Below are 26,640 nucleotides of genomic sequence, written 5' to 3'. Positions count from 1 at the left end.
CTCAAGAGAGGATAAGATACCTATTGGTATTTTATTCTGTGTATGATTGTGTATAAAATACACATCAACAGGTTGGTATATAATGCTCCAAGATGAAGTCATTTGGAGATGTAACACAATTCATATTTCTTCTATCTGCTCTGCTAGCAGCGATTCTCTCTAATGCGAACTTGTGCAAGTTGATTATGCAAGGTTGAATATAGCAAAGTTGTCAAAGTATCTTGTGCAAATCAGATCCAGACTTCTGCTGCTCCGCTTTATCATCTGCTGTTAAAGGGCTGCATTCAACACTGATTTCTTGAACTGAAATCTGAGATAAGTCTTGTAAACTATCTACATTTGAGATAATACATAACACATTTAAAGGCTGGGTTTTTCACCTCCAGGAGGGAGGTTTTCCCAGGGTATTGGTGTCTTGTGTCTTGTGTTTTATTGCTGTTACTATTTATTCACAGTCTGATTATAATTAAATTGGTTACATTAACATCTGATTGCTTAAAATTAACATGTAAAACATGTGGAGAAAACATACGGAGCCTCTAGATTCTTCATAAAAACTCTAAGGGAGTCCTTGGCATTTTCTTCCAATATCTTGACAAGACTGATTAAATTATTCTTGGAGTGCCTTCTATAAATGTTAGACTGATTAAATCTTTCTTATACCTGATCTCACTCAGCAGAGATGGAAATCCCTTGTAGCTTCATCCAACTTGATATAGAGGGGAAGACTAGTTGGTACTGTATTTTTTGTTCTTTTAAAACTCCAGATTCTGTAACCAAACTTTGGCGATGACAAATTATCATTTCAAGCATTCCACACCTCTACAGACAAATTGGATTGCTAGTTCTGTGATCTCTTCTAGAAGATCTACAGCTCTGGATGGTAGGAAAAGACAAGCTAGCCTACAAACCTCCAAGGATAACTTTCGTCCTTGGAAGAGCGGGCTGGTTTATTTGTGGAGATTGTTAGATCCTTCATTCAGAATTATTCAATGGGTTATTATCTTCCATACACTTTTTGTTTACAGATGCACATTGCTACTGGTCTCAAAGTTGTTAGAGTTTTGATTTGTAGTTGGATGTAATTTGATAGTAGTTGTTGTTTTAAATTTTTTTTTTCTACAATGTAGTTCTATGATGAGATCTGGACTTTAGGTTAAAATAACCTGAGTGATAAAATGTCTGAAATTGTCCTGCTGAAGGACAGTACTGAGGAGATCAGATATGAGAACTCTCGCAGAAAGGAATCCTTTTTGTCCCTTTTTCTTTGCTTTCTTGGAACCTTAGATGATAACAAATAGCCCTGTTAATAGAAGATCTCTATTAGCTGGTGATAAATAAATTCCTCTAAGCAAAGGTTTTGGCCACAAATTGACTTTTCCGGTTGTAAAAGATGGTCATTTCAAAAGGCTACAAGAGATTGTCTACTTAAGGAGTTCGGACCCAGTTGTAAATATTTCCATGTGTATCTTGCCAATACAAACTCAATATTAAATGGCTATTAGTGAATTGTCAAGATCTAGTTGGAAAGTTAGATGAATCTTAATCAACATTTTACCTGAAGTGTAAACAAGTATGTTAATGTTGTGGCCAATTATGGTGCAAAATTCAAGCCACTAGTCAATTAGTTGAAAAGTGTAGAAAGTATAGAAGATATGACAGCAAGGATGGTTACTTTTTGTATTCAAGACTCAAATATTTGTTATAATCTAAGTTGCCAGTTTGGATATGGGTATTGGGGTTTGGTATATCAATATGGCATTTTTTTTATGTTGGGTTTATCTGTACAAAAAGCATATAGAAATCATAAATACACACGCACATTGTTTATATTTGTACACACATACACTGTATATAAATGTATGTGTGTATATAGATGTAAATAGCATGTAAATATGTCTGTAGACATTGTACAATGTATATATGTGTGTGTATATCCAATGCCTATGTGTGTCTGTGTGTATATCTCATTCAATACTTTGCTTTCATTTGATCCAGATTGCCATTTATTCTCAAACTGTAAACCAGAAAAGGCCTTTCCTTAGTAAATAAATAGCTAATAAATATTTCGCAACACAGCAAAGATACAACATGCATGGCCTCTTTCAAATCACTTGGACTGGGCAGATACAATCTCATCAATTCACAGACATGCCTGCAGATAATTCATTCCCTTCAATTCCTTATACAACAACTGCCCTCTTCCTCCACTAAATTGCCTGGTTTCCTCCTTGATCTTTTGCTCCACAAGAGAATACGACAAAACAAGAGCCAGTAAAAACCAGGTGAGGGCCGTAGACATGTTTTTACTGCTGGCCAAGTGAAAACTTATTAGAATATCTCTGACAAAATCATTGTAGAAAGAAGCAGCCTTTTCAGTAGGGTCAAGTGACAGAAATCTGGATAACTGGTCTTGATGTGCTGGTTTACTGGAAAGGGTGATTTCTTTCTTTCTTGTCTGCATAACCTCATGTGCAAAGGTATGGACAACCGTGGGTGGCATCAAATACATCCAGCCTGTACCCCAGTCACTTGTAAAAAGAGAGAAGGCCCTTGACTGCATGAAGCCATGGGATGAAGAAAAATACCCTGCAACTGGAGTGGCTTCAGTGTTTAAAAGGGACTTTTGTTTTAGTATGGGTTTGCTTGGGTTCTTCCTGGGTTGATCAGGCCCATTCGGGTTGAATCCTGGCTGTTTAACAAGGCCCTGGATGGCTCTACAGACAGATTGGTTTGAAATTTAGACTGGGTTTGAATTAGACCCAGATTGAGCTAGGTTTTCTGACGAAGTCATATTTTAGGGAAAAATTTGATTGGAATGGGCAGAAGATTTGATGGACTGTAAAGAGAGTGACAAAGTATTAAGTTGCCTTTACCTCCTAGAATTGCGTTTTTAATTAAATGGATCAAATTTTTAAGAAACAACAATGACAATCTTTTCTTGAGGTATGAAAAGGAAAACTTTGATGTTGAAAACTCAAATGTTATGGTGTCAGATCAGCAATAGCAAATTGGTAAAGAGGTGAAAAATCTGAGAAAAGAGCCAATTGAAGGAGCAGCTCGCATCCCTGTCAGAAAAAGAAGTGGTAATCATTTTAGATGTTTAGAGCTAACTATCTGAGAGTGGGAAGCAGGGTCAAACAACATTAGACACATAAAGAAAATACATCTCCAAGAGCCTCAAGATCCTGCAAGAATGTTTTCAATTGTCCAAGTGAAATGAGGCAAGATGTCTTCTGACCATTCTTATGAACACTTCTTTGTACTTTCCTTGTGTTGAAAGTTATTCATTTGAATGCTAAAAGATTCATGTAAGTGAGACTCTTAGGTTATTTGTAAATTATAATATACTTGTGGTCTAAGTCACCAGGTTCGGCCGAATTTCATCCTTGAAGTTCGAAATTCGCCGAACTTTAAAACATGCAATAAAAATCGTTGAAATTCGTTGAAGTTCGATTGGTCAAAAAAGTGATTTTTTTTCTGTTAATATTTTTTTGTTGAAATAGTTGTGAGCTAAGTCACCGCGTTCGCCAAATTTTCGTCTTCAGGTTCGAAATTCAGCGAACGTATAAAAAATGTATGAAATTTGCCAAAATTCGTTTAAAATTCGTAGGAAACAGGCAGAGGTGTTTTTTTGCTGTTGGCAAATAACCAGTTCGCTATTGCCGTTGGGAGGTACGAGGGCTGCGGGTCCTTGGTCGATGCAATGCTTGCTGTCGGTAGGGGTTTTAGACGGCTGCATCGAGAGAAAGAGGATATAGGTAAATGTTAAAATTAAAGAAACTTCATAAAGTTGCCCGATAAATGTGAACCTTTATTAAACATTTAATAATATTAAACGTCTAATATAAGTTGTTGCTGGATGTAATGGTGTTGCCCGATAAAATGTTAAATAATATTAAAATTTAATATAAATGTTAACTAATAATGTTGTTAATATATTAACGTTTAGTATAAAAGTTGTCAGATTTAACATTTAATATATTAAAAATTAAATATTTTAAAATATTTAATTCGAATTTTTAATTATTCATATATAAAATTTGACAAATTTAAATGAAAATATATAAATTAAATATTGTTTATTTTAATATTTTAAAGATATATTATTTATATTTTAAAAAACTCAAATTTATATAAAGAGAATTTAATGACGATTTTTTTTTCGAATTTTTGCCTCTTTTTGAATTTCATCCAAATTTTATAGTTGGTGAACTCGAACACGGTGACTTGGGTTGTGAGTCATGTTTCTGCAAGGGTTGAGAAAAAACATCCCAGCCAAGTGCTCTTGATGACTTAGAGTTATTTTAAAGTTCTAAAGTCTTTGATTGTTATTGTAATTTGTACCTTTTTGACAAAAGAACATCTTTGCAATCATGAAAGCATATGTTTCCTATGGTTTATATTTTATAAATATGTCATCTTTTTGTAATGATTTCAAATCTATTTATCAATGTTAAACTATTTAGGTAATTTTATAGATATATTACATATATTTATTAAAATTTTTAAAAAATTACTTATGGTGAATTTAATTCGAATTTTATACATTTCGAATTTTTTCCTCATTGAACTTTATTCGAATTTCAAAGCTGTCGAACTTCGAATTCGAATTCGAACCTAGTGACTTAGCTTGTGGTTATCTTAAATTGCACTCTGGCCAGTTGTTTTCTTTTTTCAACGTTCTGTTGTGAAAAATAAGCATTCTATGAAATAATTTAATATAGCCTGGTTTGTATGTGGCAATGAGCACTTTCTAGCATTGAGGTGAAAACTTGAATGGCAAGAGTCCAAACTGGGTAAACTGTTTTAGTGTCCTGTGCTGAACATCAAAGCTAGCACTGGTCAATTTCATGTTCTTAAGGATTCATCTCACACGGCCTTAACACGTTCTGTTATATGCTGTAAGAGCAATTAAGCATTTATTAATAAATATTTCCTAGTATCTGGAACAATTTTTTATCGTGCATAAATTTGGTTTTAAATTTTCAATGAATTTGAAGGATGCTTGTAATGTACCCACTTTGAAATAGGATTTAATAATATATATTAATAATAAAACTAAAATACAAAAGATTAAAAATAACATTTAAATTAAAATATAAAAATAAATATAATTACATTAATGAATGGTCAAAATACATGGAAAGAAAAGTTGTGACTTCCTCAAACATGAGATATAAAAGGGAGAAGAGAACCTCATTTGAGAGGGTGATAATTTGGGAATCAGAGTTGCAGATCTAATTTAAATAAAAGTGCAGATCTGATTGTGAAAGGTTGTGTCCCTTTCAAAGGGCAGAAATAATTAAGAGTTGCACTCTTTCAAAGGGTGCTAATGGTGAAAGGGTGTGTCTCTTGCCAAAGGGCATACTGTAATGGACACTGTTTGCCCTCTCGGGTAAACGGTTAAATGCAGAAAGTAAATGCACAGAACATAATGGAAATATATTAAATAACCAGCCTCTGTATTAATTCCACAGTCCATGTACAATAAGTGCTTATAACATTACATCTGACAAGACTCACATGATTATACTTCGAAGAAAAGGTACACAATATATAATACCCGAAGGGGTATGACACAACCGTCGTGACTCCAACTACCTACCCGTCGGCTAACTAACTGACCGCCGTAACTCATTATTACCGACGACAACATAAACATAATATAACAACATAACATAATGATTATTCCCGGCAACATCATCCCCCCCAAGAAAAGAAGTCGACTCCGACGACTTAATACAAAATAGAGATGAATTGCAGGAACTACCGATGCCAGTCGGGCCCGGATATTATACACTTGCTGCGTCCTCGCCTGAAAACCCTTTTCTGCTACCATCCGATGCTCAAGTGCGGATTTCACCAATATTGCTTCCTTTGCCATCACAGTCCTCTTGTGCTTAACCCAAACTTGTCTGCAAAACACGTTTTTCAGTCTCAGCTTCCACCAACTGCTACTCAATTGATACTGTCTCCCTAGCCAATTTGTCCTTGATAGCCACCCATGCTGCTCTCCCGGCATCCAACTCCTACGTACGCTGAACTAAGTCTCACGCGACTATTGCCTCCAACCTGGTGGTCAGCTCCTCCCGAGCCCTCTGTGCATCCACCAAGGCAACCTCACGTCCAGTCGAGACATACTCCGAGTTCCTCAAAGCATACCAGTCATGCCTGGAGGTGGCCACAATCCGCTGGCACAAATGCTAGGAGACACCTCAAATCCTCCATCACACTCCCCAAAGGCTAAAAACTGAACTGAATAACTCCCTGGTGTCATACAACTGCGCGGACCTGCACTGCCTTCCCTCAAACTCTGTTTGTTCCCAACCTCCAAATCCGTCTCCCTCTACGGCTTATGGCTTCCCCGCCAATGCGTAGTTGCAGGCTTCTTTCTCACAGTACGAACAACTACAACACTTCCTGTGGTATTTTGTAGCTCAAAAATAAACTGGGGGTCTGGGGGCAACGCCCCCAGCGGGGTCGAGGGGCAGTGCCCCCGCCGCCAACACCAATTTACACCCCTCAAAACCATACGAGAGTCCATGGTGCATAGCATTTCAGTGATATTTTAAGATGCCGAAAACCCTTCTTTTCCACTCTGAATTTCCAGTGTCCTGGCTTCAAACTCCAGCGAATCATTTTAAATCTGGTCGTCGTCGTTTTTTTTTTTTTTCTAGGCACTGTAATGTCCCTGATGGCACCCCGGCCATACAACCTCCCTGTACTGTCAACAACAGCACTGGCACCTCCGATCGTGCGGCCACCTTCCCGTGTGGTCGACACCCTTCTTATCGTACGGACATACCTCCGGTCAACAACAGCACTGGCACCTCCAATCGTGCAGCTGCTTGGTCTACCTGTGGCGGTCGGCCCGTGCTTTACCTTTCGCGTCGCGTGGTGGTGCGGTGTTTGGCGTCTTCTTCCCTTTACCCCTTGCTGTGCGGTGATGGCGGTGTGCGGGATTGTTTTGTTCTTTCGTCACGGTGGTGTTGTGTGGCGTCTTTGATGTTTGGCGGCGTTTTATTCTTCCGCGGGCTGCTTGGTGACTGCCTTCGATGGCTCCCACTGCACGGTGGTGCCACCGTCGGTGATTCCACCGCACGGTGACCATTTTCCCTTTTCTTTTTCTTTTTTTTTTTTTGATCGTACGGTCGCTGTCGTACGACCGTGCAATTTTTTCCAATTTTTTTTTTTTCAAGTTGTCTAGAGAGTCTTCGGCTCAAGTCCCCTGTCTCTAGGATCGCTCTTCATCCTTCTCGGTTTTCCTCGCCCAAAAGTCTCCTGCTTTTGTCCCGTGCCTCTCGAGTCGCTTGCCGGGCCTCTTAGGTCCCCTTCCATCCTCTCGGGTCCCCCTCCGGACTCCTAGGTGTCCTTCCGGCCTCTCGGGCCCCCTGCGCGCTTCTCGTGGTAGGGTTTCCATTTGAACCTATTGGTGGCAAGTTTATTTTCCATGGCCATCCGAAGACCTGGAACCACAAATTCTACAAGGAACATGGTCTCCTTCCCGTACATAAGAAGAAGAAGAATAATAAATATTTTGAAGACTGCGGTTCTTCCACACAAGGTTCCAATCGTTGCCAACACTCTTCGGATTATCTACGTCACTAGGGTTTGGGGCGTCTCCCTTCCAATATTCTTTGTATTCCGGCAGGTACACCTTTGTTGGTTGCTCTGGTTCCTCTACTTCGAGCCTGTAGCTTTGGAACATTTCGTACTCCTCCATTTGCCAATGGAAGAGCCCATTAAGTGAGCATACCTCATCTTCATAACATTCCTCCAATTTGAGCACCCCTTCACTGTTCGGCTCCATCGCGTTCTTGCCCTTGCTTTCATCGGGACCCCCTTCCCCTTTATTAGAGTCCTCCGAGTCGGAAGAGGCGAGCTCTTCGCCGACATTTTGGGTGTGTAGGTCAATGGTATATTTCCGCCCTCCCTTCTCCATGGAAAGTGTATTTTTCTTCCAATTGTGGTTTACCCTTGCGTTGATCAACCACACTCTCCCCAGGATGGCATCATAGCCTTTCTTCTTCGAAGGAATAACCACGAAATCTAACAAGAATGGTTGCGTACCAATTGTCACTTGCTGGGCCATCAACAGGCTGAGTGGCTTAATGTCGTGTTGGTCCGCTCCCACCAGGTTGAATGTGGGTGGCCAAAGGGTGGGCTTCCCCAGCCGCTTCCATGTTTCTTCTGGTAGTACATTCACCCCAGATCCCCCGTCCACAATGGTGTCCTTCAGAATGGTCCCACGGATACCCATTTCTACCACAGCTGGGTGTCTACCACTGCTCAAGGCTAGTAACATCGGGTCAGTCGAAGGGCTGACGGAAACCTCCACCTGTGGTGTACTCTTCGAAGCGGTGGCGGGAACCCCTACCTATGGTGCACTTGACGATGCGGTGGCGGGAACCCCTACCTGTGGTGCACTCAACACTGTGGTGCTTTGCACATTGGTGAGGATGGCAGTCCTCAGTTGTGGCATAGAGTCTAGAAGGTCTTTTACCTTTATTGGCACCTCTATCTGCAAGATTTGCTCAATGATGTTATTTTCCACTTCCGTACGAAATGATGTACTCGCCACCTCGTTGTCTCGTCGTTCGGTCGTCATCTCACGTTCAATATTGGCCTTTGCCTCCGGTAATCTCTCCTTCTCCGTACGAGGGTCGAGATAAGTGGCTTTTTTCGTTTAGGCGCGGGTGATCTCCAGTACTTCTTTCTCACTAGTCTTCTCAGCCTTCTCAATGTTGAGGAGATTAACCCCTGCCTGCGGGCAATTTGCGTCCTCATGGTCGCCTGGCCCACACCAACGGCAGAGGTGCTGAGGGTGGCTTCCTTCATGCAATCACGGGCGAAGTGCCCCCACTGATTACAGGCCCTACATTGGATAATTGGTCGGCCCTTGGCGTCATACTGGATATGGCTTCCGTTATTGGTATTGTTGCTATTCCTTCCGCCGCCGCGTCTGTTGTCCCGATATCCTCCAGATGATGCCGTTGTGTTAGTATGTTGGCCGGTACCCGTTGGTGCGGATGTTGTGGCCTCCTCCGTGAACAGCACCTGGTTCATTTGCGTACCTCGGGTTTTCATGTTGTATGGGCACTCCTTGGTGGAGTGTCCCATCACTTGGCAAATATCGCAGAATGCCTTCTTTTGGCAAGTACCCTTTGTGTGCCCTTCCTCTTTGCACTCAGTGCACCATATGTCCCCTTCATTCCGACCAGTGCTTCTCATTATTTTGAATTCCTTTCTCATTCGCTCCATGTCTTTCTGGAGCGCTTGCACCCGTTTGCCAGCCTCGTCGTCGTTGTTGCTTTCCTGTGAAGAGTCATCGTCCTTGGATGAGGATTTATTACTTTTCTTCTTCTTTGATGTTTTGTGTTCACTCTCCAGGTCCATCGCCCTATTATAAGCGTCGTCATATGACGTCGGGGGTACAATTTTCATCTTCCTCCGTAGGGAGGATTTCAACCCTTCAACGAACCATCGTTTCTTCAATCCATCTACGGGTTGGCTTTCCATTTTACCCAAGAGTTCTTTCAGCCTCCGACTGTATGCCCGTACTGTCTCCATGGTACCTTGTTTGGTACTGTATATCTCCATTACAATTTCATTGTCATCACGGAGCAACCGAAACTCCCTCGTGAATTCCTTCTGTAGATTGGCCCATGTGGCCACTTTTTGCTTGTCCACATCGGAGTACCAATCTATGGCAACTCCTCGTAACGTGGCTGGGAACTGCTGTACCCAGTCATCCTGGTCTGTTACTTCGTTGGCGGGCCAAATGGTTTCACATGTACGGTAGTGCCGTAAGGGGTCTTCCTTGCCCTCCCCTGTGAACTTTGGCAATTTTTGTTTACTCGCCATCCCACCGCTAGGTCTCGCTCCTCTAGTTCCTTGTGTGCTTGTACCTGGCGATCCTCCGCCTCCTGCAACTGAACCTCCACTCGTGGGTCCTCCGGAAAAAGTTGCTGACACCGAACCAAACAAATTGCCTCCCATACGGTACCCTTGTGCTCCCTCGGCACCTTTGGTCGTACCGTCACCTTCCGGTGTCTCCCTCCGGTTGTCCTCTGAAATGGACAAATTCTTTAGCAAGTCTCTGGTAGCGTCGATCAAGTTTAGACTTCGCCTTGTTTGTTCCACCAACTCTTCGCGGTTGCTTACCCTACGGTGGTATTCTGGCGAACTGTAGAGTTCTCCTTCGGCACCCTCCGTGACTCCTTCTGGCAGCCCTACAACAGTGTAGACAATGTAGTTCTCTCCGTCTATCTCTGCCTCCGCAACCTCCGTGACACCTCCTGGGTTCCCTTCAGGCAACCCCTCGACCGGTCGTCCCTCGGCAAGCTGCCTTAGCCTACACCTTCGTTCTATCTGCTGTTTGAGATTCAATGCAGTTTGTGCCACTTCCCATTCGTCACTCTGTATCTTTTTATTTTTGTCCTTATTTAGTCTATTGGGCATAAGTCACTTCCATACATAGCAAACACACGCCATGTACACAAAAAAACTTTTATTATTTTTATTTTTATTTTGCCTTTCGGCCACAATTTATATCAGCAGTGTGTCGGGATTATTACAAGGTTCAATTTCCTCCTGGCCTGGCGCCATCTCGTTTCGTTTCCTGTCGGCTATTCTCTTCGTAGCATTGTAGGATTTGTTGTCGTCGCTCTTTCTGGGCAATCTCCTCCAGGCGGGCCTGTTGTGACAACGATTCCTGTGCAAGCAACCAGGGGAGGTGGTTCATCAATCGGTTTACTGCCGGGCTAACCTCCAGCGCTGTCCACACGGCACTTGGTGGGATTTCTGCCTCCGCTGCTTCTCGTCAAACGTGTGTCTGAATGGCTACCTGGAGCAAAATTGAAAATTCTCGCGTTGCCGTGTCTTCTCCTGTGTAAAGTTCTGTCCGCGCGTCGTCGGCCTCCGGGTTTACTTCACCAACGGGTAGGCCCATTGTGTCTATGCGCCATCCGTGTCTTCCGTTCCCGAGTTCGTCTAGGCAACGACGCCAAATGTTTGCCCTCTCGGGTAAACGGTTAAATGCAGAAAGTAAATGCATAGAACATAATGGAAATATATTAAATAACCAGCCTCTGTATTAATTCCACAGTCCATGTACAATAAGTGCTTATAACATTACATCTGACAAGACTCACATGATTATACTTCGAAAAAAAGGTACACAATATATAATACCCGAAGGGGTACGACACAACCGTCGTGACTCCAACTACCTACCCGTCGGCTAACTAACTGACCACCGTAACTCATTATTACTGACGACAACATAAACATAATATAACAACATAACATAATGATTATTCCCGGCAACAGACACCCCGGAATGCCCAAAAACCATACCAATTGCTACTAGGAATTTTATCAAACAGTTTGCATCCAACTCCATATTTCTCTGTTTAATGTTTTAAATTCCCTTATGGCTCCGGAAATGAAATGTTGGTTTGTTTTACATGGAATTGAAATCATAGAATATGGACAAGAATGGAACTACAATAATATGCAAATTGAAAATTGAACTACTGCTGATAAGATGTTATTTTCAGATTTTAATAAAATCAAATACATGGCAGATTATTAACTCACTAATTGTTCCAGCATTATTGACATAATACTCCAGCAATCATTTTCAATCTTGCTGCTACAGTGACATGAATAGTACCCGCGTGAATAGTAACCATGTGAATAGTGTTGCAGCAATATTAATTTGTCTTCAACAGGTTCAATATCTTCATAAAATCATCTTCTCAAAATGGCATAAGCATCGGACAAGTAGGGAAGAAGATATGAACAAACATTAAATCTGCCTGTAGCTGGAAATGCACCCAATCTGCCTGATAATGAAGCTGATAGCAATGGATTCCAAAGGCCAAACCCCAGGGGAATGACGTCTAGAATGTCACAAGAGAGGATAGACGTCCTCTAATGCCAAGAACGGATCTGCAACTCACAGATACCAATTCTTCTCATATTCAACATATCTAATGAAGCCACAAACGCTTTCTTTTATTCTTTTTCCAAGGGTCCACTCAACTCTCATGGGCAATGTGGGATAAAAGATGAGCAATATAAAACATATATTAAAATATTCACTTATGTCTCCCTTGGGTACAGATCCCCATAAAATAAATATTAGAGTAACACTTTAATATTTTACAATTAAATTAAATGTTACTTTAATAAAACTTCAGGCATTAAAATGTATTAGCAATCGGACTCCGAATAATGCGAGTGATAGCTTGTCGGAAAGCTCTCACCGAGGAGTATCAAATCCAAACACCAAAACTGGCCTCCACTATGTCCTGCTGACTTACTAAAAATAGTAAGTATGCCTGAAACTGAGTAAATCAACTTCGTTTTGGCCCAAACTGGAAATGACTAGGCCGAAACACTCCAGGATCCCCTTAAACCTACGTTACCCCAAGTTTCCGGGACGGGGGGATGAGTTTCCGGGACGGCAAATTTTTTTGCCAAATTTGGGGACGGGAGGGGACGGCAAAGGGGACGGCTATATAAAATATAGGGAAAATTTAAAATATATAGGAAAATTCTAAAAGTTCATATGAAAACATGGATAAAGCATGCATCTATACATTATATTCACATGAAAACATGGATATAGCATGTGTATGATACTATGAAAACATTTTAGAATGCAAACATCGAACATACAACATTATCAATAGACTCAATACTCAATATGCACTCATAATTCAGAATTTCAATTCATTCACATTGTCAATATGCATATCATAATAGATATTAAAGAAATAACATACATAATGGAGCCTAATCAGACTCGGAGGTTAAATTTTCACTACTTCCATCAGCGCAGTTTCCCCCAATATTTTTCGACGGGGTTTTGGGGGCAGCGCCCCTTGCGCGCTCCCTGTCGCGATACAGGGTGGGGTCAAGGGGCAGCGCCCCATGAGGCCAAAAATACTTTTATTATTTTATTTAGGTGTCGGGTGTTATTTTTCTATTGGCAAAAAACCCTTCATGAGATATTTCACTCCCTCAATTACGCAAAAAACATCATTAAAAAAAAATGAAAATACGACTTTTTTTAATGATGTTTTTTGCGTAATTGAGGGAGTGAAATATCTCACAATCCATCCCCAGCCATCCCCGGGACGTACGGACGTCCCCCACAGCTAGGGAAGCCGTCCCCCCGTTTCGGGGACGTCCCCTGGCCGTCCCCAAGTCCCCGAAACGTCCCCGGGACTGGGCCGGGGGTTTTCAGGTAGGGGACGCGTCCCCGGGTTTCGTAGCCTTAAACCCTTCGTTAGCCCTCGGGACCATGTAGAACAAGGCTAACGCACGCACACTTGGTCAACTGCTAAAGTGGGGACATTACAAATACATGATGAAGAGGTGTGACCCCTCCCTCACATTTAGAGATATAAAGGAAAGAAATCAAGGCATCCGGTGAGAACACCATCAATCAGATCAGATCAAAACTGTTATTAAGTTATAGGCAGTAACATCCTTGTTCTTGGTGGTACGCGTGGGGCTTTGATTAATATAGAGAACACGGAAAAAGGAAACAGGAGCAAGCAGTGACAGGTACGTATAAGAGTGACTTCTGATTTAATATTAGAATATAACACAGCCAGTAATTTATATATATTAAAATCTTATTTGTATGTCATTGAATACAAACTGTTGTGTATGATCTTAATCAAATTGGTGACATTAATATGATATAAAGTTGAAAGGCAAATAACATACAATTCTTCAAACATATATATATATATATATATATATAATGAAACCAAGAATGAATAAAGTAATCAAATTCAGTTTGCACAATTTGTTAGAATACTGTAAATTCATATAGTGCTAATAATATAAGGAATAACATAGTGATTATAATGGAATAATGACAAATAATGATTACTACTGATATAAAGTAGTACTAACAAAAAGTATTGATAACAATCTATCTACTACAAGGCACCATTTTAATATAATGTAATGTGATAACTATGTCAAGTATAATTGATTATCATAATGAGTTGAATAACAAATATAACTTCATTGGAATATTACAAATGGTTCATTGTATATGAGGGACTCTCTCTTAAGTACGCCACTCCATAGTGGATGCCTAAACCTTGCCACATGGAGCCAAGAGGGATGTAGCATTTGCTCTTGGGCTTAAGAGAAGGTGGTTGTGATGAGGGGGAATGGAGATAGGACACCTCAGTGGGTACACCACTCAATGATGGATGCTTAACACCTGCCACATGGAGCCAAGAGGGATGTAGCATCTGCTCTTGGGCCTAGGATGGAGGATCTCTTGGACACCCTATCCAGCTAGCCTACCCTAGTGCACTAAGAAATTGGATAATAAAGAATGGCAATTAACCTACAATCTGATTTTATCTAACAAATATAATACTTATGTAATTAATGCATTAAAATCTATATCATTCAATTTAATTCATTAGCATATGTTTCAGTTTATAAGTGTTACTTCATATATGTTCTCTAATTTTGTGTTGCGGTAAAACAGTATACAAAGGTGCTCCCATAAACTTAATTACCTATTTTAGAGTATAACTGATTAGGGGACATTACAATGCTTCATTGAATTTTAATGATGCTATTTAATTTTTGTGATTCTCTAAAGAAACTATGGGTCAATATATGTGTTTTGACTTTTGAGAACCGAGAAATTTGAACATGTGAAAAATATTTTTCATCTATGAATCTGACAGCTTTTACTTGATATTTATGAAAAAATGTATGAATTATCAGATCATTTTTTCATTTAATGTGCAAACACTTGAGACAGTGTTGCAATTGCAGATTGCTACCTTTCTTGACTTGTTCAACTGCTCCAGTCAAAGTAGAGGCTAATGTATCCTTCTGGAGGTGGTTATGTCACTAGCATCTGTACAGTTACCAAATTTGTCTGGATCCAGATTTTTTTGCCCGATCAGATTCATCTGATTTGGTCCATACTTTTCAGTTCCTATAGAAAATTTATCGAACATGTTTGAAAATTCTGGATTTCCAAATATTTTTGGGCTCGCAAATGAATCAGATTTTTCAAAACTAGTAAGTATTAGGACCTGTTTAGCATAGAACCTACAGAAAACTTGATTTAAAAGGAACATACAAATAAGTTCTACATTTTTAAGAATTTTTGACTTTCACAATAAATACAGTTTAGTTGAATAATAGAGATCTGTGAAGTAGAAGTTCCTAAAGCTCAGAAGATCCTTGGTCTGCCAATCCTAAGCTGATTGAATGTTGAGAAATGCATGACTTCTAATGCTAAAGGTTGTCAAACTCAATCTCTATCCAAATAATCAATCAAAGGATGAGATACAAGGCTTGGACAACTACAACATGGAAAACTGACACTTATATGCAAATCTGAAAATTAAGTTGCCTTAATGTTTAAATACCATGCTTAGATGCTCCTCCTTTACGATGCTAAAAATCAGCCTTCATATCATGCTTATTAACATAACTTTATGTTAACTTATAACTGTTAATTTTATAGATCAGACTGATAACAACATGCAGAAATGAAACAATAAACACACATAACACAACAGTACCCTGGGAAAACCTCTCTTGGAGGTGAAAAACCCAGCAACAAAGATCTCAGATTATAATAACTCAAAATCAGTAGAAGTCTTACAACTTTTGCTTCAACACTCGAAGCATAATATAATCAGCAGATGATAATCCAAGTTAGGGCACACACTAGGGCAGACTTATCTGAGGTATGCCTGCTGTAGATGATTCAATAATCTGATTGTAGACCATTCGCTTGATCTTGCAGCCCTTAGAACAAGTTCTCTGACCTTGTAGATGAAGTTGACAGCCCTAGGAGGAGTTCGCTGCCCTTGTGGATGAATTCACCAGCCCTAAAGGAAGTTCGCCAGCTCTAGATAATATCTAGGATGGATTTGCTGCTCAAGATAACTGATTCGCTGATCAATAGCAGAGGTAGTTCGCTGATGTGTAAATGAGATTGATTGCTAAATGAATGTATCATTGATGCAAGAATGATCTTGCATATATATGAGACTTTATTTCTCTTCTCCTTAGGTCGGCCTTGCATTTAAATTAATAATTGAATCTCATTTTTGGCGCCCACACATAGGGTTAGCCCAATTACAATTTACAAGTTACTTGTATAGGTTCGGACCTAATACAAGTTACATGTTATAATTACATTTTACAAATGATGACGCCCATTTAGGGCCAGACCTAATAACAAGTTATACATTAAACTTTGCAAGATATTGTGGCTAAGGTTGACAGGCCAATGAGCCACCCAAAAGTGCTAGGTTGGCCCTAGAAGGAATCCGACCTAGCTATAACATCAACAATAACTGCAATAAACAAAGCATAACATCACCATAAGATAGCAGCAATGAGGCATAGATCAATAACATAAGAGCATCACATAACATAAGATTTACTTGGAAAAACATTTGCAGGAAAAAACTCCACCAAGAAGAGAGGCCAAGTATGGATTATCAACAAATAAATGTGATTACAATACATTTACTTCCATTCTCCTCTTTGCCACCAACATGGTAGTACTTGTGTACCTATGAACAACCTCCTTATGCCTCTCCTTGCCCTTGTTCTTGTAGAGTAACTCTGCATTCAATTTTTGCATTCAATTTTTTCTCATCTAATTTTACATCCAAGGAGCTGTTATATAGAATGACAAGAGCTCCAAAACCACCAAGAAAGGCATCCAAAAAAAGCTTTTCATTCCAAATGTCTCCAACTATTGGATTGCCTCCTTAGAATGCAAAAGGACATTGGTTTGGATTCCAATACTTGCCCTCCAACTTGGGTTCCCAAACATGGAAGATAAACATCACATTAAATGTAATAAATGACAAATATCAAGACACACTTATTGCCTCTTCCAATCACCCACTTGGAGAAGCCCAAAGGTCACTCATTTGTCCTCTTCCCATGTCGTTAATTATCCCATCTTAGGCATCCAAATGTGTGGACAAGTACAACAGTATTAATTAATTGTGTTCACAACCTACTTTGACTGCTGCAAGTGCAACCCATCACCCCTTCTTAAGTATTATAAACAATAGTGAGAAGAAATATTACAAAATATTTTTCCAATGCACCATGACATAAGATTTACAAGGTAGATGGAACCTTAATCCTAACATTTAAGACAGACAGACATTCGATAGCTAAAATTGATTCTTTAGTGGGATGTGTCTTAGATGCTAGGTGTATGTTACTACATTCCACTAAATCACTGACCTACATTATGTCACCATATATTGCATAAAGGCAGATGTACACTTTGTGAGTTATGAAGCTTAATGGAAAAGATAACTGTCCTATAGCATAAAGTGAATAAGTCATGAACTGAAATATAATTTAATTGAAGTGGCTTTATTTTGGCAAGTAGTTCTGCACATGTTCAAGACTGTTCTTGCTAAGGCAGCAACCATACTCTTCTTGGATGACTCTTTGGCTGTGATTTGCTGTTCATACCTTCTCAGAAAAGCTGTCTCCCTCAGTGACTTGTCAGATTTAATTTTAAGCAATATTAAAGCTTTTTTTTCCCTTTCTTTTTTTCCCGAAAGGAAAAAATCAAGTTTCTTTCTTACTTAAAGATTTCTATCCTCGGCAGATTTCTGTTTAGTATTAAATATTAAACAGTTTCTAGAAATATTGGAGTTAATTGTTCAGTAACCAGTTCACATATATGAGTCCCAGATCTAGGGCTTGCAGCAATGATTCAACACAACTTCCATGAAATTCAGTATTACTATTTTCCAATTTCAAATCAAGATTATTTTTTGTTGACAACCTAAGGTTTTTAGGCTAAGGTCAGAATCAGTTGCAGCAGCTACTGTTAGGTTCATATCTGTCTTGCTATTAGATAACTTTTAAAAAGAATTCAAATCTCATCAAGTGTTCTGCAGAATTCTCCATTATTGAAGAAAAAAAAAATTAATCATACAGTGCTCATAGAGGTCCTTTATATGAAAATGATGGAATTAATTTTGTGCACTTTGTAATTGTATGTGTAATTTTTAGAAGCTGCAGCAGAGAAGATTGGTGATGCAATTTCTTCAACAACAGAGTATCAGAAGGTATTTTCGAACTTATTTTTTAATATTATTGGTTTTAAAGTTTTTATGTATTAAATGCCTAATGTAACATTTTGATAACATCTCAATACTTAATAAAATTTTCTAAACTCATCATACATGTTAATTAAATTGGTTAACTTGATCCCGTTTGGTTTGAATCTTTAAACAACTAGGCATTTTGCATCTTTTTTGAATTATGTCTGTTAACTCATCATACATGTTAATTAAATTGGTTAACCTGTTCCTGTTTGGTTTGAATCTTTAAACAAATAGGCATTTTGTATCTTCTTTGAATTATGTCTGTTGTCTTATATGTATGGAGAATGGTTAGGTCTTCATTATACTTGATTATTCTGCATTAAACTGAAACATTACAAATTTAGCTAGGTATGACCTACACAAACTCTTTTTAAGCTAAAGTCATTGCTTTTGTCATAATACAACTTCTATACTCTTTGTTATGTAGTTTCCAAAGTTGAACACACTTTCAGAAAATAGTTGAAGGCATAAGAGATATCAGAGACATATTGTCTGAAATGGAGTTGGAAAATGTGCCCATGATTTTGAGAGGTGAGGGGCATGGAAATGCACTGATGAATACGTTATGATTAAACAGTAAAAGTTGTCAAAAGCAATGCCAAATAAAAATATAACTTCCAGATTTCACAGAGGTCATGATTGCTGCCTGGGAGTTAAAGACATATAGATGAAATTGAAAATGTAGCACCAGAATAGAATAATACCATGGCTACAAGGTATGCCAGAAAAAGGAGGAAAGCATGTTAAAAAATGCACACAGTATTCTACATTATTTTCTACAGCAGAACAGTTTTTTGTAATGAATTCAGATTTTAATACAGAAATCCTTTTTCCAGAGATTTAAATGAAATATATCATGGTTAGATGATAATTGTGAAATTGATCCATTTTTTTAATTGCTCATCGAGTGGCCACAGTAACAATTATCTGGGAGTATGCATGTACCTGTGGTGAAACGTACTAGTCTATTTGTTCTGCTACTTTGAGTATTTTGGTAATTATATATCTGAAGTCACTTGTTTTGATTTGTATCATACAATTTTTTACTTGATTATGCATTTATAGAATTTATATAACTATTTTTTTTAAGCAATGCATATTTCAAGAAATCTTCTGTCATCTGAATGAATTTTATTAGTTTTCATAGTTTCTTTTTGGCAGTTAAATATAATCATGTCATGCATGCTTGTTTTCTCTTGAATACTCCTAGAACGAAACATGCTAATATTTACATTTTGTTAACAAGGAAAGGCATTGACTCTGTTGAGAGATTTTAAATTGAGTTATCATGTTAATTTCTAATTCTAATTGACAGCAGGAAAAGGGGAAGCGTGATCAAGAACTTCATGATCTTGCATTGATGGTGGAAAGGCTAGAAAGTGGGCGGCAAAAGCTTCTAGCTGAGGTTAGTATTCCTGGTTGTCTTAAGACTGGTGTGACTGCATTTATGTTTCTAAACATCTTTTTCTTAGTTATATGATATTGAATGATTGTAGATTGATTCTCAATCCTTGGAAATAGAGAGGCTATTTGTGGAGAATGAAAACCTCTCAGCTGGCATGAAAGATATGACAAATGTTGCTGCACAGTGGGAGAGCCAGGTACATGACAAATAAGGACACTTCATAATTCTATATTTTTAATATAGGTGAGGCATGGATATTGACATTTGTGGAAAGGGAACAATGCTGATTTCCCTAATTTATTGTAGTTTACTTGCTAAATTTGGCTGGATACTCTAATTTGTAGTGCATTCATTTGACAATTGACATATTTCATTGATCTTTGATAAAAATATTTCTAGGAGTGTGTTTCAGTTTTCTTTGCAATGATTTCTATTTGAGTTGTTGTAATGTTAGCAATAAGGATTCTAAGCCTCATTTGGCATCTATAATGCACACAATTGTAACACACTGCAAAAAAGTGGCTAGAAAATTCTCTCATTTAAGTAATAGTTACAAATTTACAACACATAAACCTTACCATGTGTGATAAGAAATCGTAAGAGTCAATAATGTGAATTCCACAAATCAGAATAAAATAAGTATATAAATAGTACAACATGCATAATTACAATAATACAATGGTTCAATTAGTACAACCATCATCAATAATTACAATGATTACAATATAGGCTATCGGCCAACTTTCCACACACTCAAAATGTTCTTTTAAAATATAAAAATACCAAGGTCTTCAATGTGGGTCTGTGTTGACGTGTATTTTGTACACCATCATACATAGAATAAAATACCTAAAGGCATCTTATCCTCTCTTGAAAAAAGTCTCTAACTGCTGAAGATTCGCATGAAGGATCAGTTAGGATGACTCCAATGTTCTGGTTAGTAGGGTCTCTACGTGTGGACAAGCACCAGTGGTATGATGTGATTTGCTGTATCTTCAAGGGGCCTTACACTCCGAAAGTCTGAAATTTTACTAAACTAAAGAAGCTTTCAAAAAATAACAAAAGAGTAGGGTTTTCAAGAGGTCTAATCTAGTCTAACCCTAAGAATGACTTAGTGTGAACAAGACTTGGCAAGATTCTACCAACTTCAATTTCGCCATAAAATAACAACTTAATTGAAACTGATGCGATCTTCTAAGGTAACAATATGATTTTCAATGTATCAAAGATCAAAGACACTACCACGAAGGTACATATCCAAGATGCAATAATGATTGAAGGTTAAGTGATTCTAGTATATCCAGTCAACCACGCAAGGCGTTCCTACAATCAGTAAGAAGCTAGTGGTATGGAAAGCGAATCCTACCAAAGATCAAGTCTCACACTATGTCCTTCGAATTAACACACTACTTTGATTGAGCATGATTCAAGTAAATTGAACAACCATGAAGATAACCAAGAAAGTTGCAACAAAACACCATAACTTCAATATTTCATTGATTTCAAAAGTTATCATGTACAACAATTGCTTGAATTCCTTTCCTCAAACTCAATCTTGCTACAAAAGTAAAATTGCTTCTAACTCTAATCTCTCTAATCTCTTAACTATCTCTATTCTCTATTGATTACTTATTACAAATGAAATGAAAAATGAGGGTATAAATAGCATCCTCAATTACAATGAATGGTCCAGATTGAAAGCAGATCAACGGTCAAGATCATGACACCTAAACCCTAATTAGGGTTTGTTACAAATGGCCTCCTTTTTACTGAACAATATTAAATGCATAGCCAAATATTAAATTTGGCACAAAAACCTAGGAGACATAAACCAATGACAATTAAGGTGCCATGTCATCTATAACAACCTCTCATCTAGAATCTTATCCCCTTTCCAATGTTCTTTTTTGGCATATGCAATGAATCTTGATACGATTCCTTCGATCTTTGCAATTGGAATCTCGGGAAGATTCTTCATACTTTCTTCCAAGTGAATGACCTGATCGAATGCATCTAGAAGAGCTGCGTCCCATGAAGATTCAAGTTCCTTTGTTCTTTCAATCAGGAGCATGGTGGCAAACATCTGATCATATTGCTCGTCTGTGACATTAGCGTCCTTACAAAAGATGACCTTGATTCTATCCTCTAATTCTTGCATATCCACATCTGTCTCGACCTCGATCCTCCTGCCAAGAATGGTACGAAGTACCTCAAATACTCTGTCCTGGATCGGATTGATCACCTCCTCTACTTGGCTACATCTAGTACTGATGTCCTCAAAGAAAACACTCTTCATATGGAGTAAGGTTGACCACTGAAGCAAACTGTGAGGTCCTCCATCCATGATCTTCTCTTGTGCTAAGACCTTCCTTGATGTGTGTCTAATTACTTTCAAGACAGGAATGATAACATCTTTGGTATGGGCAAATGCGGCTACTGTTATCATCAAATTGTGGATTATCTCAAGAACCTGGATAGCTTGATGAATAGTCTTCATCATCCTTGTTACAAATTCTAAGGCAACTGTATGAGATTTATCCATCCAAGTACTCGTACGCTGTACCATATTCCTGAATCTTTCTGCCTCATTAATCGATTGAAGTGGAAGTGCTTGCACTGGTGATCTAGCTGGATCCTGACGTCCCAAAGGTTCATTGAGATGACTGAAATATGTCCTCCATGCACCGACCTCTCTCTCAAGCTTTCTATTCTTCTCCATTTCTTCTCTAAGCTTGTCTTTCAATGCCTCAAATGAATCGGTGGCATCATCTAGTGTCTGCTCTGCTGTGGATGGTCCTAACTCAAAAGTCTGTATATCATATTCCTCTGCTAGGATCTCACCTTCATATTTGTCTACTGCCGGTGTAGCTATCTGCAGTTTTCTGGATCGAGTCTCATCTCGAATCATCTTGGACATCTTGGTAGCCTTCCTCTTCTCTGCTACTTCGTGTGAGCGTCCAACAAGGCTCTCTAAATCAATGACATTGTTCTCGTCCTCTACTACGATCACCTTGGTTAATCTTTCCTTCAACCAATCTGGGATGGCCGATCTTGTCTCTTGAACTTGAATTTCTTTATGTACTACTTCTTCTTCTCTGGGAGGAGATGTTATTTCGTTGTCTTCTTTATCTTCGTCTAGCTCATAATCTTGGAGAGATCCATCTGGTGACCCTTGCGGTGCCTGTCCTTCTTCCTGCCTGTCATTCTGTACCATAGACTCCATAGATTCTTCTACTTGAAGTGTCCTCTTCTCTGGTTTAGAAGATGTACCAGATGAACGATCTCGATTGGCCCCTTGCTTTTTCTTGGAAGATTCCTTCTTTTCTGGCCTTTCTTTCCTCTTCGAACCTCTCGGATGGAGATTGCCTTCACTGGCACATCGAAGGTTACCTTCACCTGAATTTCTAGGATTAGGATTGCCTTCACTTACACTAGCTCCACCTTCGGCTGGTTTCTCTTCCAAAGTGCAAGTCATAGCTATGCCTTGCTCTCTCAACTTCTGATGCTGTACGTCAACCCATCTGCGAGTACAAGACAAGACTGGTGCCATCAAAGCATCTAAATCCACGACCTTAGGCTCATTCCAATCTAACCTTATTGTTTTGCTTTCTCGATCATAGGATGACTGGATATGTCTGCCACTGTCCTGAGCTTGGTCGGCCACTCTGTAAATCCTGCATTTCCTGATGAAATCCAAAGGCAATCTAGAATGCATTTTTCGTTTCACTTCAAGATCATCTAAGAGATTCATCATAAAATCTTCTATTTGGTACTCATGCTTAAACTTCCTACCGACTGTCTCCTCTAAATGTCCATGTGGATCAAAGCTTTCTCTCAAAGCAAAGGATGAAAAAGAATACAAGGCTAACTCCTTCTCTGCGTCATCCATAGCTAAAGCATTAGGACATACCTCAACTGAATTGCCCAAAATGATAGGTACTGGAACTCCATTCCCATGTCTGTGTCTGAATGCCTTCGCATATGCTGCCAACTGTCTTGTTACTTCTAGTAACACAATTTTGTCTGTCGGATATCTCGGCAACATGTATGGAGGTAAAGGACATCCATGCATTCTAATATAAGTGAACTTCGGAAACTGAATAAACCAAGCACCGTACCTCTTTATTAATTCTTGTGCATCCTGAGATAATCTGTTGTGAATCCCACCTTGCAACGTCCTTGTGATGTTCATTGTGAAGGTATCATTAACTAGCTTGTAGTTGCTCCCTGGCGGATGATGCAAGTAGGCATAGGAATCACAAGCTCTGACCTCGCCGGGTCCTCTTCCAATCACTCCTCTGTGAGGTAGTCCTGCGTACTCAAAACTCCTAATCAAGGCATATATGACGTATGAACTCATGTGGAAGGACTTGGTAGCCTTGAGTCTCCTCAACTGTACGTCCAAGCAATGGCTAATCATTCTAGCCCAATGTATGGTACCTTTCCCTTGAACGATCACCTGGATGAAGTAGAACATCCACTTCTCAAAATAGAAGGCGTGAGGGGCTCCTGTAACTCGGTTGAGCATTGTGATCAAATCTCTGTACTCCTCTTGGACATCAATCCTATGCGGTGTGTTCGGGATCTTGCTCAGGCGAGGACGACTCTTGAGTAACCAGTTCTTGTTGATTATGCTTAGGCAAGCATCTGGATCATCCTCGTACATTGACCTGGCTCCTTCTATGCTCTTGTATATCATGTCCCTGTGCTCTGGAAGATGGAAAGCTTCACTTATAGCTTCCTCTGAAAGGTACGCCAAAGTGTTTCCTTCATTGGACACTATCGTTCTGGACTGAGGATCATAATGACGAGCACACTCGATCATCAACTCATGGCACTGAACAGCTGGAGGAAAGCCGGCCGCCTTAATGATGCCACTCTCGATTATTCTCCAGGCGACAGGTGATGGCTTGCCGATGTAAGGGACCTCTCGAAACTTCTTCGTGCTGAAGTTGCCCAAGTTAGTATCTCCAATGTTGCTCCACTTCGACAAGATCTTGGTCTCCACTTCTTCGGTCTTTTGATCTTCCTTCATGAGAGCTGAACGACTGGTGGATGCTCCCGCCTTCGGGGTCGCCATACCTACACAACATTTCATAATGAGAAACTAGATTTTGCAATATATAACATAGATTAGAGAGTAAATTTTAGGAAACATCATGATAAGTCTTAGAGTTATCATTTCCTAAAAAACGATCGAGCTACTGGAAATCAAAATTCAAAATTTCAAAATTTAAGCTATGACGATCAACATTTGAAATCAAAACAATAAAACCATATCGCCATACCTCAGTAGAGAGCTAACTCAAAAATGCAAAATGAAGAAAATTCGCCTAAGCAAAATTGATATTAGATGGCCTCAACGTGATCTCCTCTAAATGATCGATCCTTTATCAATTCGCCACCCTTGGAGTCTTGGCAAGTTCGTTCAAATGGAAACTTCAATTTCGCACTCCTTAGATTGATGTTTACACCTTCCTTTGATGAAATTCGCACCACCTTTAGATATAAATCGCACTTTCTCCTTCAAGATCGCATGTAAGAGATGATAAATGATGATGTGAAAATGACAATTTGCACCCCTCCTTTATAGGCGCTTAACTCTTCATTCACCCCAAGGCCGACTTGTAAGAAATAAGGCAATTTAAACGATTTTTAAATAAATAATAAAGGCCGACCTTCATAATCCAAGCGCTCCATTTAATTTTTTAATTAATTAGTAATTAATTATTAAATGCCATCGTTTTTTAATTAATAAATTCGATTTTTTTACAAGGCAAAAATAATTAATTAATATTTTGCGCTATATTTTAAATGCCAATTTAATTGAATTTTCAAAGTTATCGATTTTTAGCATTTAAATAAATTCAAAAAAAAATTGTTTGAGAGCCAAAATTGGAAAAGTAGGAAGATTCAAACCTCATCGCCCTGGTCCCTGACTGAGGGACAGGAGCGATCCATCAACTTGGTCTTGATTCTTGCACTTTTGACGTTCAAAGTCTGCATCTCCATATTGAATTTGCCATTTTCGTTGGGTCCTTCGAGCTTGATTGACTTGCTTTGTGTGAATGAGTGCCTCTAGATGTGATATCGCCCTGGTCCCTGGCTGAGGGACAGGAGCGATCCTCATGTTTTTACTTGAAATTCTTCGTTCTTGACTTTGACTCCTTGTTCATTACCTTTCAAATGACGTTTCAAACCCTTTGCAACTTTGTTTTGACATAATCTTCGAAGGATAACAAGTGCTTTAGTAAATATCGCCCTGGTCCCTTGGAGAGGGACAGGAGCGAACTTCATAGTTTCTCCTTGATCTTGCTTTTAAATATCAAATCTCCATCATAAGGCGAATAATAATGTTATTTCTTCATTCCACGCTTGTCTCACTTGACTTCTACAAGGCGTTTTTGATGTTTGGAGGATCATCGCCCTGGTCCCTTGGAGAGGGACAGGAGCGATCCATGTGTCCTGGCTCAAATTTGCTAACTTTTAACCTTTGTTCTTCGTTCATTGCCTTTTAAATGATGTCCTTGATCTTGCCTATCCTTGCCTTGTCTTGGTTTTGACGGAAAATGAAGGATCTTGTGAAAATCGCCCTGGTCCCTGCCTGAGGGACAGGAGCGATATAGCTTCCTTGGCTCAATTGATGATCATTTGACGTTTGAAACCTTTGCATATCATCTTCTAAGGACACCTTAGACCCTTTACCACCTCGCATGATCTTGACTTAACGTGATTTTTGAAGGATTTGGCAACTATAGTCAATATCGCTCTGGTCCCTGCCTGAGGGACAGGAGCGAACTTCAAGGTTTTGAGCTCGTGTTTACTTTCATCGACTTGCAATATCTTTCATCGTGTAAAATGAAGTCCTTTGATCCTCCTTGGTCGCTTAACACTTGATAAACTTTCGAAATCTAGGTCCTCATGAAGATTTCGCTCTGGTCCCTGCCTGAGGGACAGGAGCGAACCTAGGTATTTAAGTGCAAATCCTTCATTTTGGCGATCCTTGTAACTTTGTGCTTGATTGAGACGCTTCGAAACACCTTTGCCACCTTTCACCTTGTCTTG

The 26,640-nt window shown here is 39.2% G+C and overlaps 1 protein-coding gene across 3 annotated transcripts in view; it reads left to right on the top strand.

Moving 5' to 3' along the window:
• Positions 1 to 26,640, top strand: part of LOC131074328 (uncharacterized) — a 91,876-nt gene that overhangs the window by 45,191 nt on the left and 20,045 nt on the right. For 2 of the 3 annotated variants that reach the window (XM_059209679.1, XM_059209678.1), the window contains exons 10-12: positions 18,076 to 18,131; positions 19,486 to 19,575; positions 19,667 to 19,771. In XM_059209679.1, coding sequence (XP_059065662.1) covers positions 18,076 to 18,131; positions 19,486 to 19,575; positions 19,667 to 19,771 — 251 coding nt within the window. The remainder of the gene's footprint in view (positions 1 to 18,075; positions 18,132 to 19,485; positions 19,576 to 19,666; positions 19,772 to 26,640) is intronic. The other variant, XM_059209680.1, reaches the window with a different exon arrangement.

Source organism: Cryptomeria japonica, chromosome 8 (genome assembly GCF_030272615.1).
Source record: "Cryptomeria japonica chromosome 8, Sugi_1.0, whole genome shotgun sequence".
NCBI classification, from domain to species: domain Eukaryota; kingdom Viridiplantae; phylum Streptophyta; class Pinopsida; order Cupressales; family Cupressaceae; genus Cryptomeria; species Cryptomeria japonica.
This window is presented reverse-complemented; position numbering and strand designations above follow the sequence as displayed.